Source organism: Podarcis raffonei, chromosome 8, assembly GCF_027172205.1.
Source record: "Podarcis raffonei isolate rPodRaf1 chromosome 8, rPodRaf1.pri, whole genome shotgun sequence".
Taxonomy (NCBI): domain Eukaryota; kingdom Metazoa; phylum Chordata; class Lepidosauria; order Squamata; family Lacertidae; genus Podarcis; species Podarcis raffonei.
The window spans coordinates 7110851-7131085 of record NC_070609.1 but is presented as its reverse complement, the minus strand read 5'-3'; the positions used below and the strand labels follow the sequence as shown (position 1 = coordinate 7131085).

The 20235-nt window shown below is 47.1% G+C and overlaps 1 protein-coding gene across 1 annotated transcript in view; it reads right to left on the bottom strand.

The window, feature by feature from the left end:
* Positions 1–20235, bottom strand: part of LOC128420258 (glucagon receptor-like) — a 35428-nt gene that overhangs the window by 13608 nt on the left and 1585 nt on the right. The window contains exons 2-6 of the mRNA XM_053401850.1: positions 12792–12972; positions 10207–10306; positions 8466–8573; positions 6240–6361; positions 2504–2607 (exon numbers count right to left, since the gene is read on the bottom strand). Of these exons, the coding sequence (XP_053257825.1) occupies positions 2504–2607; positions 6240–6361; positions 8466–8573; positions 10207–10306; positions 12792–12848 (491 nt within the window). The 5' untranslated portion in view covers positions 12849–12972. The remainder of the gene's footprint in view (positions 1–2503; positions 2608–6239; positions 6362–8465; positions 8574–10206; positions 10307–12791; positions 12973–20235) is intronic.

Here is a 20235-nt window from a genome sequence, read left to right as displayed (position 1 = left end):
CACAAAGCTTCACAGCTTGTCTTTCATCGTACAAAGTCTGGTAAGGTAAAGGTAAAGGGACCCCTGACCATTAGGTCCAGTCGTGACCGACTCTGGGGTTGCGGCGCTCATCTCGCTTTATTGGCTGAGGGAGCCAGCGTTCAGCTTCCGGGTCATGTGGCCAGCATGACTAAGCCGCGTCTGGCGAACCAGAGCAGCGCACGGAAATGCCGTTTACCTTCCCACCGGAGCGGTACCTATTTATCTACTAGCACTGGTGTGCTTTCGAACTGCGAGGTTGGCAGGAGCAGGGACCGAGCAACGGGAGCTCACCCCGTCGTGGGGATTCGAACCGCCGATCTTCTGATCGGCAAGTCCTAGGCTCTGTGGTTTAACCCACAGCGCCACCTGCGTCCCTCGCAGGTGCCTCGCTTCATTTAAAGATTTTCAGAGACTATGAGACTAAAGATTTCATTTTGGACTTGTTATGGTTTGAAGGAATTCTATAAAGATTGTCTATTGCGTATGTACATGGTCATCGTGTTTCCTAGACATTGCTGGCTGCAGGAGTTGCCGGAAGGAGGCGTACAAGGAGCCATCTTGGTTATCTTAGGATTTGTGCAGGGTTTCCTCCTTTTTCTTCACCCAAAGATATCCCACATGGAAGCGGAGGTTGAGGACCAGACTTTTCCTTCTCCTAGACTGCGCTACCTTCCCAGGTGGACAAGCCCCACCTGCCCCTCACTTTCCTTGCCAGCATGTGCAGAAACCGCCTTCTTGACCGTTGACCCCACAGTGTGGCATAGTGGTTAAGAGCGGTGGACTTGTAATCTGGTGAACCGGGTTCGCTTTCCTGCTCCTCCACAGGCAGCTGCTGGGTGACCTTGGGCCAGTCACACTTCTGTGAAGTCTCTCAGCCTCACTCACCTCACAGAGTGTTTGTTGTGGGGGAGGAAGGGAAAGGAGATTGTGAGCTGCTTTGAGACTCCTTAAAGGTAAAGGGACCCCTGACCATTAGGTCCAGTCATGGCCGACTCTGGGGTTGCGGCGCTCATCTCGCTTTATTGGCTGAGGGAGCCGGCGTACAGCTTCCGGGTCATGTGGCCAGCATGCTGCTGGCGAACCAGAGCAGTGCACGGAAATGCCGTTTACCTTCCCACCAGAGCGGTACCTATTTATCTACTTGCAGTTCGAAAGCATGTCAAAGTGCTAGGTTGGCAGGAGCAGGGACCGAGCAACGGGAGCTCACCCCGTTGCAGGGATTCGAACCGCTGACCTTCTGATCGGCAAGCCCTAGGCTCTGTGGTTTAACCCACAGCGCCACCCGTGTCCCTTTGAGACTCCTTTGGGTAGTGATAAAGCGGGACATCAAATCCAAACTCTTCTTCTCATCCACTCAATCCACCTGAGGAAGTCCCTAACTCACCCAGTTGAAGCTGTTTCCAAGTTGTGGCCGCTCTCGCATGCTGACAGCTTCTAGGAGCCACAGGCGAGAGCTGAGTGCAGGGTGAGGACCAAAGGTGGGCAAACTACCCCAGAAGGAGAATGACGTGTCTGCACCAGAGGCACTACGCTTCCTCTAACACTCCACATATCCCATTCTTGCACTAGTGTTTACTGAACAGCACCAAAGTGCATTGAAGTGCACTGTGTGGTTAACTATTTAATAGTCAGAAGGGGGAGCTGTTGCTCTGCTCTGCTCTAAGGGACATGCCTTAGTGCATGGGTAGGCAAACTAAGGCCCAGGGGCCGGATCTGGCCCAATCGTCTTCTCAATCCGGCCCGTGGATGGTCCGGGAATCAGCGTGTTTTTATATGAGTAGAATGTGTCCTTTTCTTTCAAATGCACCTCTGGGTTATTTGTGGGGCCTGCCTGGTGTTTTTACATGAGTAGAATGTGTGCTTTTATTTAAAATGCATCTCTGGGATCAGAAGGTCGGCGGTTTGAATCCCTGCAACGGGGTGAGCTCCCGTTGCTCGGTCCCTGCTCCTGCCAACCTAGCAGTTTGAAAGCACGTCAAAGTGCAAGTAGATAAATAGGTACCACTCCGGCGGGAAGGTAAACGGCGTTTCCGTGCGCTGCTCTGGTTCGCCAGAAGCGGCTTAGTCATGCTGGCCACATGACCTGGAAGCTGTATGCCGGCTCCCTCGGCCAGTAAAGTGAGATGAGCGCCAGAACCCCAGAGTCAGCCATGACTGGACCCAATGGTCAGGGGTCCCTTTACCTTTACCTTTTTACCTGGTGTTTTTACGTGAGTAGAATGTGTCCTTTTATTTAAAATGCATCTTTGCATAGGAATTCATTCATTTTTTTCCCTCTTCAAAATATAGTCCGGCCCCCCACAAGGTCTGAGGGACAGTGGACCGGCCCCCTGCTGAAAAAGTTTGCTGACCCTTGCCTTAGCGGAAGCCTCTCTTGGCAGGTGTGATTAATCAAACCACACACCCACATCTTTCAAGACCTCTCGTTTTTCCTGCGTGGTACGCAGGGGAGGGCAGTGCCCCTTGTTGTCTTTCTCAATACCTGAAAGCTGCCAACAGGACGAAGGCCGCAAGCAGAGCCACAAACGAAAGGGAGTAGCCCACTGTGTACATCATTCGGAACTGCTCCAGAATCCACAAATGTTTCTGGGGAGAAACAGAAACACAGCTGGAATACACCTCAGCGGAAAAGGGCACCTCCATCGCAGGTTGCAAGTGACGCAGGAAAAGCATCACTATTAATAGGCTTATCAGCAAAAGGTCTGGAAGGAAAGAGTGTTTAAAGTGTTGGTGCTGACCTTGAAATCCCTAAACGGCCTCAAAGACCCAGTATACCTGAAGGAGCGTCTCCACCCCCATCATTCCGCCTGGACACTGAGGTCCAGCTCCGAGGGCCTTCTGGCAGTTCACTCACTGTGAGAAATGAGGTTACAGGGAACCAGGCAGAGGGCCTTCTCGGTGGTGGCACCCGCCCTGTGGAACGCCCTCCCATCAGATTTCAAGGAAATAAACAACTACAGTCATACCTCGGGTTACAGACACTTCAGGTTGCGGTTTTTTTGGGTTACGGACCGCCGAAACCTGGAAGTACTGGAATGCGTTACTTCTGGGTTTCGGCGGTCGCGCATGCGCAGAAGCGCCGATTCGCAACCCACGCATGCACAGATGCGCTGCTGCGGGTTGCGGACGTGCATCCCGCATGGTTCACGTTCGCAACCCGAGTGTCCACTGTATCTGGCTTTTAGAAGACATCTGAAGGCCGCCCTGTTTGGGGAAGTTTCCATGTTTGATGTGTTATTGTGTTTTTAATATCCTGTTGGAAGCCGCCCAGAGTGGCTGGGGAAACCCAGCCAGGTGGCCGGGGTATAAACAAACAAACAAACAAATTATTATTATTATTATTGCAGACAAGGTTTCATCCACTGAGACTGCAGCACTTGCAGAGCCTCCCAGGGTCCCAATTTTCCAGGGATAGTCCCAGATTTTCAGAAGCAGCCCCAATTTCTGATTTGATCCTGGAATGCCCTGCTTTCCCTTAAAGGGAAAGGTAAAGGGGCCCCTGACCATTAGGTCCAGTCGTGGCCGACTCTGGGGTTGCGGTGCGGTGGACTGGATGATCCTTGAAGGTCCCTCCCCACACTACGGCTCTCTGATTCTGTCTGCCCTGAATCTTCACAGGGCGTCCACACGTTCTACGAGTGCTAAGAGGGAGAAAAACTTATTTCTATCCATTTTTCTCCATGCCACGCATCGTTTTATAAGCGCCTGTCATATCACCTCTTGCTTTCTGTCTAAACTAAAGGTAAAGGGACCCCTGACCATTAGGTCCAGTTGCAAACGACTCTGGGGTTGCGGCGCTCATCTCGCTTTACTGGCCGAGGGAGCCGGCGAACAGCTTCCGGGTCATGTGGCCAGCATGACTAAGCCGCTTCTGGCGAACCAGAGCAGCGCACGGAAACACCGTTTACCTTCCCCCCACAGCGGTACCTATTTATCTACTTGCACTTTGACGTGCTTTCGAACTGCTAGGTTGGCAGGAGCAGGGATCGAGCAACGGGACTGCACCCCGCCGCGGGGATTCGAACCACCGACCATGCGATCGGCAAGTCCTAGGTGCTGAGGTTTTACCCACAGCGCCACCCGCGTCCCTGTCCTTTCCCTTAGGACATCCCTATTTTCATCAGAGGAATGTTGGAGGGTATGGAGTTATCCCACCCTCAAGCCAAGTAGATACAATCTTTAGAAGACATCTGAAGTCAGCCCTGTATAGGGAAGGTTTAAATGTTTAACGTTTTATTATGTTGGAAGCCACCCAGAGTGGCTGGGGCAACCCAGTCAAATGGGCAGGCTATTACCATTATTATTATTATTATTATTATTATTATTATTATTATACAAAAATGCACGTAGTAAAGCATGCAGAAAAATGTATGCATTGGTGAAAATAACACAAAAAGCATAATGTTAGGGGATATTACTTTTCAAACTAGTGTATATTAACATAAAATTGCATGTGAATATTAGGATAAATTTGCACTAAAATGCTGGTGAATTTTCATGTGGGCTTATTTTTTAAGAATCTCAAACTGATGTGGAAATGTGGAGAAGTGAATTTAAGACTGGAAAAACGAGAAAATAAGGGAACCTGAAGGTGACAGTTTTGCCCTCTCCTGATAGTGTCCCACCTGCGCTCACTATATTAGTTTGCATGGGAGATGGAAAACCCATTCAGCAGAAACCTTCCCAGGCTACTTTTGTCCAAGCCTTTCCAGCCCCTCCCCTGTCCATTGTCATCAGGGGGATGAACCCCTTCAGACTGCTCATGCTTTCCTTATAGTCGCTGACCCGTTTTGACAGTGGCACTGCTATAATGGATAAAAAATAGATTTCCTTCTTCCTCCTCCTCCTGTTCTTTTCCTTTGTGAAGTTTTTTATTAAGTTTTCCAAAATTTCACACATACAAGGAGTGTGGTGGAGTCTCCTTCTTTGGAGGTCTTTAAGCAGAGGCTTGACAACCATATGTCAGGAGTGCTCTGATGGTGTTTCCTGCTTGGCAGGGGGTTGGACTCGGTGGCCCTTGTGGTCTCTTCCAACTCTATGATTCTATGATTTCTATGATTTCTATGATTATTATTATTATTTACATCCCTATTTTCATCGGAGAAATATCAGAGGGTATCCTTCTGCATCCAAATGCCTCCCTAGGCTTCTTTGCCCAGAGTTAACTCCAATTTTGATGGCAAAATGATTCTCAAAATCCTGATATGTGCCATTATTCATTTGCAAAAGGGAAAAAGATCCGTCCAGCGATTCAAGGCTTTTTAGCTAATTGAATATCTGCCTTTCCTCAGTACAGCAGGTACATGAAAATACATTATCGTGTAAATCAAAACCTCAGTGCAGCTGCTTTTTTTTTGAGGTGGGGATGAAAGTGGAAGATCACTGAGAGTTTAATGGATGAAAACTGATGCTGTTTGTTAGAAGGAAAGGCACATTTAATTCCTTTTTCCCCCTTCTCCCAATTTTCTACTATGGTCAAACACCAGACCCCCAATAGAATTACATTTTATACTGCAATCTGGGGGGAAAACCAGTGGATTTAATCTTGCCCACATCACGCATAATTTGATAACTTTATTCGATTAATCTTTTTAAAGAAAGGCTTTTAAAAAATTAACAGTTTTAAGGGTATAAAACAATCCCTTCCTCAACTCGTACAGGAGACAAGTGAACTCTCAAGTAATATATTATTATTATAATATTATTATTATTATTATTATTATTATTATTATTTATACCCCACCCATCTGGCTGGGTCTCCCCAGCCACTGTGGGCGGTTTCCAACAAAGTATTAAAATACAGTGGTCTGTTAAACATTAAAAGCTTCCCTAAACATTATTACATTATTATATTATATTATATTATATTATATTATATTATATTATATTATATTATATTATATTATTACACACACACACACACACCAAAAGCATTAATCTGTCCGTATAACTCATCATCATCATCAAAATTCAAGTCCACAATATTCACAGCATCCAGAAAGTTTTGTACACTGGTAGGAGATGTCTTTGAGTTTAGTTGTCGATTAATCTACTCGTGAGATGGATTACGGCTTGCAGCAGCCCTCAGTAGCAATGCTTTCCAAAGACTGAACATTTAAAGCACAAATGCATTAAATATGGATTAAGAATCTTATTAAGTAAGGTCTCTTCTCTCCCTCCTCTCTACTTTTGTGGAGTTTCTGGTGCAATGAGTTTACCTGGAAGGGGAGCTCTTTGTCGACGGCTTCGCACTGAGAGTGATCTCGCCAAGGGTGCCCCGACTCATCCACCACCCACTGTCCGTCTGGGCCGCATTTCTGGAACACAAAGCCACCTCGAACTGCAGAGGACGTTTTGGGGAAGGAGGTGGAAGCAGCAAGAGGATACGAATGGTTTGATTATAATAATAAAAATACAAATAACGTATATCCATGACAATACAATTTGATTTAATACAGTGGTACCTTGGGTTACATACGCATCAGGTTACATACGCTTCAGGTTACACACTCCGCTAACCCAGAAATAGTACCTCAGGTTAAGAACTTTGCTTCAGGATGAGAACAGAAATCGTGCTCCGGTGGCACAGCAGCAGCAGGAGGCCCCATTAGCTAAAGTGGTGCTTCAGGTTAAGAACAGTTCCAGGTTAAGAACAGACCTCCAGAACGAATTAAGTACTTAACCCGAGGTACCACTGTAGTTATATTCCATTCTGCTGTGCTCAGAAGAATCATTGGTGCTGACATCTAAAGCCCTAAACGGCCTCAAAGGCCCAGTATACCTGAAGGAGTGTCTCCACCCCCATCGTTCAGCCCGGTCCACTGAGGTCCAGCTCCGAGGGCCTTCTGGCAGTTCCCTCCCTGCGAGAAGCGAAGCTACAGGGAACCAGGCAGAGAGGGCCTTCTTGGTGGTGGCACCCACCATGTCGAACATCCTCCCACCAGATGTCAAGGAAATAAACAACTACAGTCGTGCCTTGGTACTTGTACGTTTTGGCTCTTGAAAGCTGAAAACCTGGAAGTAAGTGTTCCGGTTTTCGAACGTTCTTTGGAAGCCAAATGTCCGACACGGCTTCCTATTGAGTGCAGGAAGCTCCTGCAGCTAATCGGAAGTCAAGTCTTGGATTTCGAACGGTTCCGGGAGTCAAACAGACTCCCGGAACGGATTAAGTTTGACAACCAAGGTACCACTGCATCTGACTTTTAGGTGACATCTAAAGGCAACCCTGTTTTTAATGTTCAAGGTTTCACCATGTTTTTAATATTCTGTTGGGAGCCGCCCAGAGATGGCCAGGGTATCTATGTACAGTCATACCTCGTGTTGCTTCAGGTTAAGCGTTTTCAGGTTGCATCCCGTGGCGACCAGGAGGTACCGGAAAGGGTTACTTCCGGGTTTCTCTGCTCGCGCATGCACAGAAGCTCAAAATGACATCACACACATGCGCAGAAGCGGTGAATCGCAACCCGCACACTCGCAGACGCGGGTTGCGTTCTGTTCAGGTTGCAAACGGGGCTCCGGAATGGATCCCATTTGCAACCAGAGGTACCACTGTATGTATGTATGTATGTATGTATGTATGTATGTATGTATGTATGTAAAGGTAAAGGGACCCCTGACCATTAGGTCCAGTTGTGGCCAACTCTGGGGTTGCGGCTCTCATCTCGCTTTATTGGCTGAGGGAGCCGGCGTACAGCTTCCGGGTCATGTGGCCAGCATGACTAAGCCGCTTCTGGCGAACCAGAGCAGCGCACGGAAACACCGTTTACCTTCCCACCTATTTATCTACTTGCACTTTGATGTGCTTTTGAACTGCTAGGTTGGCAGGAGCAGGGACCGAGCAACGGGAGCTCACCCCGTCGCGGGGATTCGAACCACCGACCTTCTGATTGGCAAGTCCTAGGCTCTGTGGTTCAACCCACAGCGCCACCCGCGTATGTATGTATGTATGTATGTATGTATGTACAGTGGTACCTCAAGTTACATACGCTTCAGGTTACATATGCGTCAGGTTACAGACTCCGCTAACCCTCAGGTTATTACCTCAGGTTAAGAACTCTGCTTCAGGATGAGAACAGAAATCGTGTTCCGGCGGCGTGGCGGCAGCAGGAGGCCCCATTAGCTAAAGTGGTGCTTCAGGTTAAGAACAGTTTCAGTTTAAGAACAGACCTCCAGAACGAATTAAGTTCTTAACCCGAGGTACCACTGTATATATGTATAAATAAGTAAATGTCATTATTATTATTATTATTATTATTATTATTATTATTATTATTATTTAGAATCACAGAATTGTAGAGTTGGAAGGGAACCCTAGGGTCATCTAGTCCAACGCCCTGCAATGCAGAACCAACAGTTCTGAAATTTAGCAAACATTGCAACCAGTCTGGGGGCCCAGACTTAAGAAATGAACGAACCATACTGGGTACCTTTGCATCTATACTTACCTTGCTGGTGCCAAGGCAGGTACCAGGGGCAAGGGACCTTGGCAGAGGTGTTCGGAAGAGCATCGCCCCAGCAGGCGTACATGTCAAATGTACGGTTGCACACCAGACCTGGAAGAAGGGCAGAGCAAAGGGGGAAGAGGTCGTTCAACGCTTTTGAAAGGGGGATTAAGCCAAGGGACAGAGCAACAGCAGGAAGAAGGGGATCTCTCAAAGACTGCTGGTCATGGTGGCGTAATAGAGCTTCTACCTTCAGGAGAAGTCTACCTTCCGAATGTCAGTTGTTGGGGAGCCATGTTTGTGAACATTAACAAGTAAATCAGGTATCGGAAAACACCCAACCTATACACTTTAAAATGTGTTTGTGAGAGGGGGTGGGGGGAAAGGTTTTTTTGTTTCTTGTTGTTTCTGGTTTATATTATGTATTCCGTGGTTTTTTTTAATCTTGTGTTTTCGTTTCGTGAACTGGCCTGGAATCAACGGATGAAGGGCATTAACGCAAATTTAGTAAGCAAACGAAACAGAAATAAATGAAGCGAAATGCCATTCTCGGGAAAAGTTGGGCAAATTTCGGTGTACCGGCCAATCAGCCTTGCGCAAGAAATTTCATTTGCAAGATACCGCTTCTTGGTGATGTTTGAACATTAAAAATTATGGATTCCTGGAGAAAGCAGGTTGAAAGAGAGGGAGGGTGGGTAGGCAAGTTGGGACATTTCAAACCTGTGCCTACTTTTGGAGATTCAATCACATGCTGTCAAATTCAGGTTGTATGATCAGATCGTATCTCATCAGCTTTGATCATGCAACACCTTTCATCAGCAACCTTGGGCAACAGATCCTTTTCTTCCCACCTACATCAGACTTTTTGCAATACGGAAAGTGAATGAACTAGAAAGCGTGGGTATGATAGGAATTTTGAGGTCTTAGATATATGTTAAATGTTCATAAGTGTACCAACCAAGCACGTACATAGATCAGCACAGAAAGGCCAACCTGGAACCATTTCGATTCCTAAACTGAGCAAATATTTTCTCTGCAAGGTCAAAGTGGGAAACCTCCCCATTGTCTCTTTCCTCACAAATCCTGTCTTAAGGGCACATTTAAGCTATGAATAGGGTGTGAGCCTGTGACCTGGCCTAGGAAATAAGTATTTATCACTACAAAAGAATGGCCAGGCTCCCCAGGAAATCCAATCAAGTAACCTGCCAGACAGGAGATAAACAAGGACAGGAGAAAAACAACATTCGAATTTCTGTTTAGACCACCTTTTTTGTGATGTATGTATGATGTTTCTGGGGGTGGTCTTGATCACTCATGGGAATTTCAAAAGTCTTTATAAGGCCTTGCGCGCCATTTTTCTGGGTTCCTCCTCCTTTCCTGCGTGTGAGGGGAGCACCCTGTTGCAACAGATCAATAAAGATCAAGCTTAGTAGCTGCTTTGCTTCTCAATATTCTCTGGTTGGCCTCTGTTATCTTCTCCTACCAATAGGGAACCTCGGTAAGGACTCTATATGGGCTCTTGGATACCCCATAAGGGAAAAGGGCAATTTTTATTTACAACATGGGACAGCAATTACTTGACGCAACGCTGTTTAACCTCTCTGCAGACACTGTGCAAACAAACCAGGATAGATGCTCAATAAAGCAGTGGTTTGGAAGAGACCTCATTGTACTGCTAAGAGCATAAGAAAAACTCCGTTGGATCGGGCCAAAGGGAAAGAAGATCCCTTGTTCTCTCTCTCACTTGTGGGACGTGGGTCCTCCAGGATCTTGCGATAGCAGGCGGACTGGTACTGCTGCCATGCCTCAAACATCTCTTTGGCCGAGTTTTCGGTGGAGCTTGCCTGCGACAGGGGAGGGAAATGAAACAAAAATAACAGGTACATATCAGCTAGTCACCTAAAAGTTTTGTCCAGAGTACATAAAGGTAAAGGTAAAGGGACCCCTGACCATTAGGTCCAGTCGTGGCCGACTCTGGGGTTGCGGTGCTCATCTCGCTTTACTCGCCGAGGGAGCCGGAGTACAGCTTCCGGGTCATGTGGCCAGCAGGACTAAGCCGCTTCTGGCGAACCAGAACCAGTTTACCTTCCCGCCAGAGCGGTACCTATTTATCTACTTGCACTTTGACGTGCTTTCGAACTGCTAGGTTGGCAGGAGCAGGGACTGAGCAACAGGAGCTCACCCCGTCGCGGGGGTTCAAACCGCCAACCTTCTGATCAGCAAGTCCTAGGCTCTGTGGTTTAACCCACAGCGCCACCCGTGTCCCTTGCCAGAGTACATAGCTCTTCCCAAAGTTGCCTGATGTTTACTTAGGTTAGTTGCCCACTTATTATTATTTTTGCAAGCCTGGCACCTGGGCCTTGAAATTGCAGCCTGGTCCACAGAAAGCAAGCAGAGAAAGCAATTTCTATCGCTTCATCACCACACCAAAGAAAAAGCTTAGCTTGCATTTTTGCGTGTCAGGCCCCTGAACAACGGCACAGGAGCAGTATATTTATTTTGCTTATTGTGTACTTTACCTGCAGCCTGCAAGTTCGTTCCCCGACCTTGCCCCTCTCATTTAAAAAAAATAAATTGAGGGCTTTGGGGCAGGGGGGGGCTGCCTTTGCTTTATTAGGTTTTGTTTGTTTGTTTCACCTGTTGTTTGGGTTGGTTCTGAACACGGCCCATCTTCCTCCTGTGATTTGGGTGATTCTGTGGTGCCCATGTCTGTTTCTTAGATTCCCAAAGGTGCTCCAAGGCCCAAAAGAATTAGGCAACCCTCCCAACTTTACGATCAGTGCCTAAAATATCACGGGTTTGCTCCTTTCTCTATATAGGGTGCCTACATTCTGCATGGACTGGTTGTGTTATGTACTGAGGTTCTCACCCTGGGCCAGCAGGGGGATACTGTAGATAGTTTTCACTCAGGTCCACATATGCAAATAAAGAATTGAAAGTGACATTCAGTGATTGGATAATTACAGAAAGTTGTTACTGTTGCTCTGTAGTGGAGCTCTATATAAGCAGGCTGGCTGAACCCTTCAGTTCAGTTCTGTTCTAGCCTGTGAATAAACAAGAGCTGTTTGAAGAATCGCTGTGTCGTCTGATATGTTCACCCACAACTTAACAGGTTGCATGGCAACATGCGCAAATGGCTTTAGATACCTATTAGGCCCATAAATTACCCTATACAGTGGTACCTCTGGTTGCGAACGGGATCTGTTCTGGAGGCCTGTTCGCAACATGAATAGAACGCAACCCATGTCTGCGTGTCTGCACATGCACGGGTTGCGCTTCACCGCTTCTGTGCATGCGCGTGAAGTCATTTTATGCACATGCGCAAGCAGTGAAACCCGGAAGTAACCCTTTCCAATACTTCCGGGTCGCCGCGGGATGCAACCTGAAAAAACATATCATGAAGCAAATGTAACATGAGGTATGACTGTACTGTAGCATATATTCAACACAAAAAACAGCGGCCATTTGTTGTTGACAAAGGACAGCTGGACATCTAAAGGTCCCCAAGGAAGCCAGACTCCACCAGGGCCAGGGCCTTTTCAGTGATGGCTCCGACCTGGTGGAATGCTTTGTCCTACAAGACTAGGGCCCTGCAGGACTGCCTGGCTTTCAATTTGAATTAGCCTGATCCTCTATTCCCTTTTCCCCTTTCCTCTTCTATGAAGAAACCCTTTCTGGAACCCCACATTTAAATTCTTCCCTGGTCTCCTTCCTGGCCCCAGTAGGAACAACTTGGCCAGTTAGCCCTGGTGATCATTTGATGTCTACTGACTGGGTTTTTTGTTTTGTCCCCCCCCCCCCCTGAAAATGACCCCTGAATTTTAGAATTTTATTGATATTGATGCTGCGTTTTGTGTTGTATTTTATACTGTTTTTCAGTTGCATTTTAATCAATGTTTTCTATTTGCTGTGATCCGCCCTGAGCCCTGTTTTTAAACTGGGAAGGGCGGGGTATAAATAACAATTTATTATTATTATTTATTATAACCTTCAGTAGCTTAGGGCCTCATCAAACCTAAATCTGGCCCTGTCTGTGATACAGTCATACCTTGGGTTACAGATGCTTCAGGTTGCGTTTTTTCAGGTAACGGACCCGCCGAAACCCAGAAGAACCGGAACAGGGTTACTTCCAGGTTTCGGTGGTCACGCATGCACAAAAGCGCTAAATCGCACTTTGCGCATGCGCAGAAGTGCCGAATCGCAACCCGCGCGTGCGCAGACGCGCCGCTGCGGGTTGCGAATGTGCATTCCCACACGGATCTTGTTCGCAACCCGAGCGTGCATTGTATTAGGATGCGGATGAGACCCTCTCCTCGCCCCCAGCCTTACCTCCACGTTCTTTTGGAGCAAGACAAGCAAAAGGAAGAGATCAACAGATCCCTGCATGCTTCGGATGAGGAACAGACACGAGGCCAGTGAGGGGCATCCATCTCAGGCTCCTCTGGCTAGCAGCCTTCTGCAGTGGGAGTCCGCCTCCATCCACACTGGACCCACGTTCGGTGGAAGAGTTCTGGGGGTGAAATAATAATAATAATAATTGTTAAGTTGTGGGTGAACATATCAGACGACACAGCAATTCTTCAAACAGCTCTTGTTTATTCACAGGCCAGGACAGAACTGAACAGCAAACAGCTCAGCCGGCCTCCTTTTATGGGCAGCCGGCTGTCAACATTGTAGCAACAACAACCCAGGGTTTCCGGCCTAAAATAACTGACGTGGACCTGAGTGAAAACTACATACACAATACTCCTGGTGGCCAGGGTGAGAACTTCAATACACAGCAACAACAACAACAACAACAACAACAACAACAACAACAACAACAACTTATTACAGAAAGGTAGCCGTGTTGGTCTGCCATAGTCAAAACAAAAATTTTTTTTCCTTCTAGCAGCACCTTAAAGACCAACTAAGTTAGTTCTTGGTATGAGCTTTCGTGTGCATGCACACTTCTTCAGATACACTGAAACAGAAGTTGCCAGATCCTTCTATATAGTGAGAAGGTGGGGAGGGGTATTACTCAGAAGGGTGGTGGGAATGGGTGATTGGCAGATAGCTGTGATGAGCCTGTTGACGACTCTGAACGACTGCAATAGGTCTTACAGGAAAAAGCAAGGGGTGAGAAGGTGAAAAATGGCTTTGTCATGTATAATGAGATAAGAATCCAATGTCTTTGTTCAGACCAGGTCTCTCCATGGTTTTAAGTTTGGTAATGAGTTGCAATTCAGCAACTTCTCTTTCCAGTCTATTTCTGAAATTCCTTTGTAGTAAAACAGCTACTTTGAGATCTTGTATAGAATGTCCTGGGAGATTGAAGTGTTCTCCTACTGGTTTCTCTGTCTTGTGATTCTTGATGTCCGATTTATGTCCTTTGGCGTAAGGTTTGGCCTGTTTGTCCAATATAGAGAGCTGAAGGACACTGTTGGCATTTGATGGCATATACAATGTTAGACGATGAGCAATTAAATAGTCCCGAGATGGTATGTGTGATGTTGTTGGGGCCTCCGCCCATCTGGCTGGGTTTCCCCAGCCACTCTGAGCTGCTTTCAACAGAATATTAAAATACAATAGTCTATTAAACATTTTACGTTCTTCTCTGTAGAACTACTAAGCTGCATATTCCTTGTACAGGTTTGTTACCTGAAATTAAAAATCAATTAAAAAAAACATTTAAAAGAAAAAAACCACAGAGCCTTTCCAGACAGCTCCGATTTCTAGATGAGATTCAACCGCATACTGGCAAAATCCGGATGCTAAATCCACATTGACGTGGGGCTCTTGCTCAACAAACAGACTCCCCCCCAATATTTTTTGTGGCGAGGTAAGCGACAAGGGACGCAGGTGGCGCTGTGGGTTAAACCACAGAGCCTAGGGCTCACCAATCAGAAGGTCAGCGGTTCGAATCCCCGTGACGGGGTGAGCTCCCGTTGCTCAGTCCCTGCTCCTGCCAACCTAGCAGTTCGAAAGCACGTCAAAGTGCAAGTAGATAAATAGGTACCGCTCCGGCGGGAAGGTAAACAGTGTTTCCGTGTGCTGCTCTGGTTCGCCAGAAGCGGCTTAGTCATGCTGGCCACATGACCCGGAAGCTGTACGCCAGCTCCCTCGGCCAATAAAGCGAGATGAGCGCCGCAACCCCAGAGTCCGCCACGACTGGACCTAATGGTCGGGGTCCCTTTACCTTTACCTTTAAGCAACAAGGACCCCTTCATAGATCACTGCCTTGCCGTGGCAAAGGGGCTTGAATAACTCAGAGAAGCTATGAACTATGCCGAGCAGGGCACCCAAGATGGACAGGTCATAGTGGAGAGTTTTGACCAAACGTGATCCACCTGGAGGAGGAACCGGCAAGCCACTCCAGTATCCCTGCCAAGAAAACTCCATGGACAAAGACAACAGGCATATAAAAGTTATGACGCTGGAAGATGAGCCCCTCAGGTCGGAAGGCGTCCAACTTGCTACTGAGGAAGAGCGGAGGACAAGTACAAGTAGATTCAGAGCTGATGAAGTGGCTGGTCCTGAAGCTGAGGCTCCAGTACTTTGGCCACCTCATGAGAAGAAAAGACTCCCTGGAAAAGACCCTGATGTTGGGAAAGATGGAGGGCCCAAGGAGAAGGGGACGACAGAGGACGAGATGGCTGGACCGTGTTCTCGAAGCTACAAACATGAGTCTGACCAAACTGCGGGAGGCAGTGGAAGACAGGAGTGCCTGGTGTGCTCTGGTCCATGGGGTCACGAAGAGTCGGACACGACTAAACGACTAAACAACAACACAACAAGCGACAAGGAAATGCACCAGAAAGTGTGGGATGACGCTTGCTTGACTCAGCTTTGTCTAACCTCCCTGCAAACAGATCAGAATAAATGGGTCACCTGGAATTCAACCGACACTCCCCTGTTGGGCAGAGGTTTATACAGGCTGCTATTGCCAGTTCCCAAAATCTGGGCTCCTTTTGGGTCCTTTTCTGCAGCTAATCCACTTCCCTCCAGCCCGAGTCCCCTTGCCCCTATATTCCTAGGCCACAGAGGGATGTTCAAAACTAAGTGCCCTAAAAATAGGCCCTAGACTTCTCATTCTGTCAGCTGCTGTTCCGGAAGGTTCTCACGGGAACCCGCCAAGACTGTGTGCTTAGCGAGATGCCTTGAGAGACCAACTCCCTCCAACCAGTTGCCCTCCACCAGCCTTGGGTGTGTGCTGTGGTGCCAAGCAGCCGAAAGCAGGCTGGCGAATGCTGCTCTAACCACTGGGCCGCACTCCTCTTCTCCTCCCTCCTTTCGCTTTTCAGGATGAGAAAGAAGCCCTCGGGCATTTATCCACAAGCTGTCAGTGTCTTGTTTCCACGCTCAGCAATGTTTACTTGGCTAAAAGCTGTCAGGAGGAAGTAAAAATTGGAAATCGATGCTCACTTCTCCTCAATGCACTTTAAAACAGGAGGGGACTGGCCTCATCCGGCTGGGCACATTAGGGGCGCAGGAGCAGGACAGAGGAAACAGGGAAGGGACAACAAGGCAAGTCGTGTGTCGTCTTCTCCCCGTAATTCCAAACAGAGCCGGTTCAAGACATTTTGCGCCCTGAAGCAAAGGGCAACTTGGCATTCCAGTTTCATGTACAGAAGCTGATTTGACCGGAAACTGAATCTTCTTTAGGCACCAATATCAGAGCCATGATCACTGCAGATGGTGACAGCAGCCACGAAATTAAAAGACGCCTGCTTCTTGGGAGAAAAGCAATGACAAACCTAGACGGCATCTTAAAAAGTAGAGACATCACTCTGCCAACAAAGGTCCGTATAGTTCAAGCTGTGGTTTTCCCAGTAGTGATGTATGGAAGTGAGAGCTGGACCATAAAGAAGGCTGATCGCCGAAGAGTGTCCCATGGACTGCAAGAAGATCAAACCTCTCCATTCTGAAGGAAATCAGCCCTGAGTGCTCACTGGAAGGACAGATCCTGAAGCTGAGGCTCCAATACTTTGGCCACCTCATGAGAAGAGAAGACTCCCTGGAAAAGACCCTGATGTTGGGAAAGATGGAGGGCACAAGGAGAAGGGGACGACGGAGGACGAGATGGTTGGACAGTGTTCTCGAAGATACCAACACGAGTCTGACCAAACTGCGGGAGGCAGTGGAAGACAGGAGTGCCTGGCATGCTCTGGTCCAGGGGGTCACGAAGAGTCGGACACGACTAAACGACTAAACAACAACAACAAATTCCCCATCAGGAAACTTCAGTGGTCAAACTCTCTTGTCCCAAACCAGGACTTTGCCACCAGCCTCCTCAACTTGCTTCCCTCACTCATCTCTCTCCCTTCCAGCTCCCTAGGCTTTTGACGCAAACCTGGTCTGTCTGCTCCTCCTCATGTATAAACTAAATAAAAATACCTTTTTATTTGATTAAAAGAAGGAGAGACGGCCTGGCCAGACACCAGGATATTATAAGGATCAGAAACAGCCCTGTGCCCTTTCTTTTACATGGAGATAATCTGCAGAACCAAATAGAAGGAAGAGAAATGACCCTGCGTGTCCTCAGCAGTTTTACTCAGAAGCAAGCCTTAGCTTGCGAGAAAATTTGGCGTATTTTCAGCCTTAAGGACACACCGCTGCTCCCCTCGCAAAGGGTTGCCAACTCTTTTTCCTTATTTTTGCTCCTCTGCCTTTAATAGCAGTTGGCTTCACAAAGATATCCTTTGATGGGAATGCTTTTCTTCGTTCTGTGAAAAGCTACTTCTTCTTTCTTCATTTATTCGTTGACAGTTATTCAGAGATTCAGTGCAGGCCATATGGAGGGGTGGCTTCTGTTATCCTGAGCACATCGTGGCCCATCTCATAAAAATATAATGAAATGACAACTCCCTCAGAATCTTAAAATATATATATATATATATAAATAAAATTATGAATGTAGTGGGTGGAGATATGTGGGTCATTCAAAATGAATGCCCATGACAAAGAATATTTTTATAATATACTGATATAAAACAGCTACTTAATGTTTAAAAAAAACAAAACAAAGGCAGAAAACAGACAAGAAAAAGGAAGACCAAAGGAGAGACAAAGCAAAAGAGGAAAGAGGGAAAAAGAGAAAGAGATTTCCAGCTCTCTGTCCTGCAGCTAAATATAGTATTCAGTCCATAAGATCCATCCATTCTACCTTCTATAAACCAGTATTTTTCTCATCTTCATTTTCTCCTTCACACAAAAAGTCCACAAGAAATTTCCAATCCTTAATAAATGCCAGTAATAATTTTTCTCTAATTAAACACCTCAACTTTGCCATCTCAGCCAAGTCCCTTAGTTTTATATTCTATGAAAAGCTTCCACTGCTCATATACTATCAGAACCAGCTGCTGTTAAAGGCATTTCCCACATATTAATTTTTTAAAAAATAAAATAAAACTTAGGTCCTTCCCTTTGACACCCCCACCCAAAACCGCCTTGATTGCCCCTTCAGTATTGAGAAGCCCCACAGAAATCAACAGGACTTATTTCCAAATTCTAGGATCAAAGTCAGGGTCATAGCAAAGATTCCATTATTGTGTTCCAATTGATCCTTGCAGCTTTTTCATCAAATCATAGAATTTCAGAGCTGGAAAGCACCCAAAGGTTGTTATCCAAAGGAGTTTTGAAACTTGTGTCCGTCTGTCAATATCAATACAGTGCCTATTTGAAATCTTCAGGGGCTAGACAACAGTTTGCAACATGAAAGCTGCCCAAAGCACCTTCTGCCTGGCAACCAGTCAGGGGTAGTTTCACACCCTCCTCCCAAAATTGTATTTCCTCTGCCACACAAAATGAAAGTTTGCTCGCCAATCAGGGGAAAAAACCCACTCTCTTCTTTTTCTAATCCAGGCATAGGCAAACTCGGCCCCCCAGATGTTTTGGGACTACAATTCCCATCATCCTTAGCTAACAGGACCAGTGGTCAGGGATGATGGGAGTTGTAGTCCCCAAAAAACATCTGGAGGGCCGAGTTTGCCATGCTTGCTCTAATTGATCTTCAGAAACCTTTCAGGCCATAAGGTAAAGGTAAAGGGACCCCTGACCATTAGGTCCAGTCGTGGCCGACTCTGGGGTTGCGGCGCTCATCTCGCTTTATTGGCCGAGGGAGCCGGCGTACAGCTTCCGGGTCATGTTGCCAGCATGACTAAGCCGCTTCTGGTGAACCAGAGCAGCGCACAGAAACGCCGTTTACCTTCCCGCCGGAGTGGTACCTATTTATCTACTTGCACTTTGACATGCTTTGGAACTGCTAGGTTGGCAGGAGCAGGGACCGAGCAATGGGAGCTCACCCCATTACAGGGATTCGAACTGCCGACCTTCTGATCGGCAAGCCCTAGGCTCTGTGGTTTAGAGAAGAGCAAATCTCTCTTTACCACCTGTAAATGAAGTTGCTCCAGCTCAAGGCATAGGAACAGCTCGTTTCAAGAAAGTTGGCAACCCCACACCGAAAGGGCCTTTCTAAAAACCCCAGTTACAAGCTCGTCTAGAGCAGACGGGTCTCCAGCTGTTTTTGAACTACATTTCCCATCATCCCTGACTGCTGGCCCTGCTAGCTAAAGGTGATGGGAGTTGTGGTCCAAAAACAGTTAGAGATCCAAATTTGGGAAACATTTGTTGTTGTTGTTTAGTCGTTTAGTCGTATCCGACTCTTCATGACCTCATGGACCAGAGCACACCAGGCACTCCTGTCTTCCACTGCCTCCCGCAGTTTGGTCAAACTCATGCTGGCAGCTTCGAGAACACTGTCCCACCATCTCGTCCTCTGTCGCCCCCTTCTCCTTGTGCCCTCCATCTTTCCAAACATCAGGGTCTTTTCCAGGGAGTCTTCTCTTCTCATGAGGTGGCCAAAGTATTGGAGCCTCAGCTTCAGGATCTGTCCTTCCAGTGAGCACTCAGGGCTGATTTCCTTCAGAATGGAGAGGTTTGATCTTCTTGCAGTCCATGGGACTCTCAAGAGTCTCCTCCAGCACCAGAATTCAAAAGCATCCATTCTTCGGCGATCAGCCTTCTTTATGGTCCAGCTCTCACTTCCATACATCACTACTGGGAAAACCATAGCTTTAACTATACGAACCTTTGTTGGCAAGGTGATGTCTCTACTTCTCAAGATGCTGTCTAGGCCTGTCATTGCCCTTCTCCCAAGAAGCAGGCGTCTTTTAATTTCGTGACTGCTGTCACCATCTGCAGTGATCATGGAGCCCAAGAAAGTAAAATCTCTCACTGCCTCCATTTCTTCCCCTTCTATTTGCCAGGAGGTGATGGGACCAGTGGCCATGATCTTCGTTTTTTTGATGTTGAGCTTCAGACCATATTTTGCGCTCTCCTCTTTCACCCTCATTAAAAGGTTCTTTAATTCCTCCTCACTTTCTGCCTGGGAAACATTGGTCTACAGCAAAGAACTAACATGAGAACATAAGGAGGGGATACTGAATCAGGCCAAGAGCCCATTTAGTCCGGTATCCAAGCAGGATTCAAGCATAAGAGCTCTCTCCCCTCCAGCAACTGGTATTCAGAACTATTTCTGCCTTTGACTGTTAGAGCATCGTCCTTGTAGCTCGTAGCCACTGCTAGCTTTCTCCTCTATGAATTTGTCTAATTCTCTTTTAAAGCCACCCTAGTTAGTGTCCATCGCTCTTTCCTGGGGCAGAGAGTTCCACAGTTTAACTGCACTGAGCGAAGAAGGACTTTCTTTTATTTCTCCTGTTAACGGAGAAATCCGAGGGCTCCCTTGGACAAAAAAACAAGGACACCAGCCAGGAATGCCAGAGCAAAACAGCAG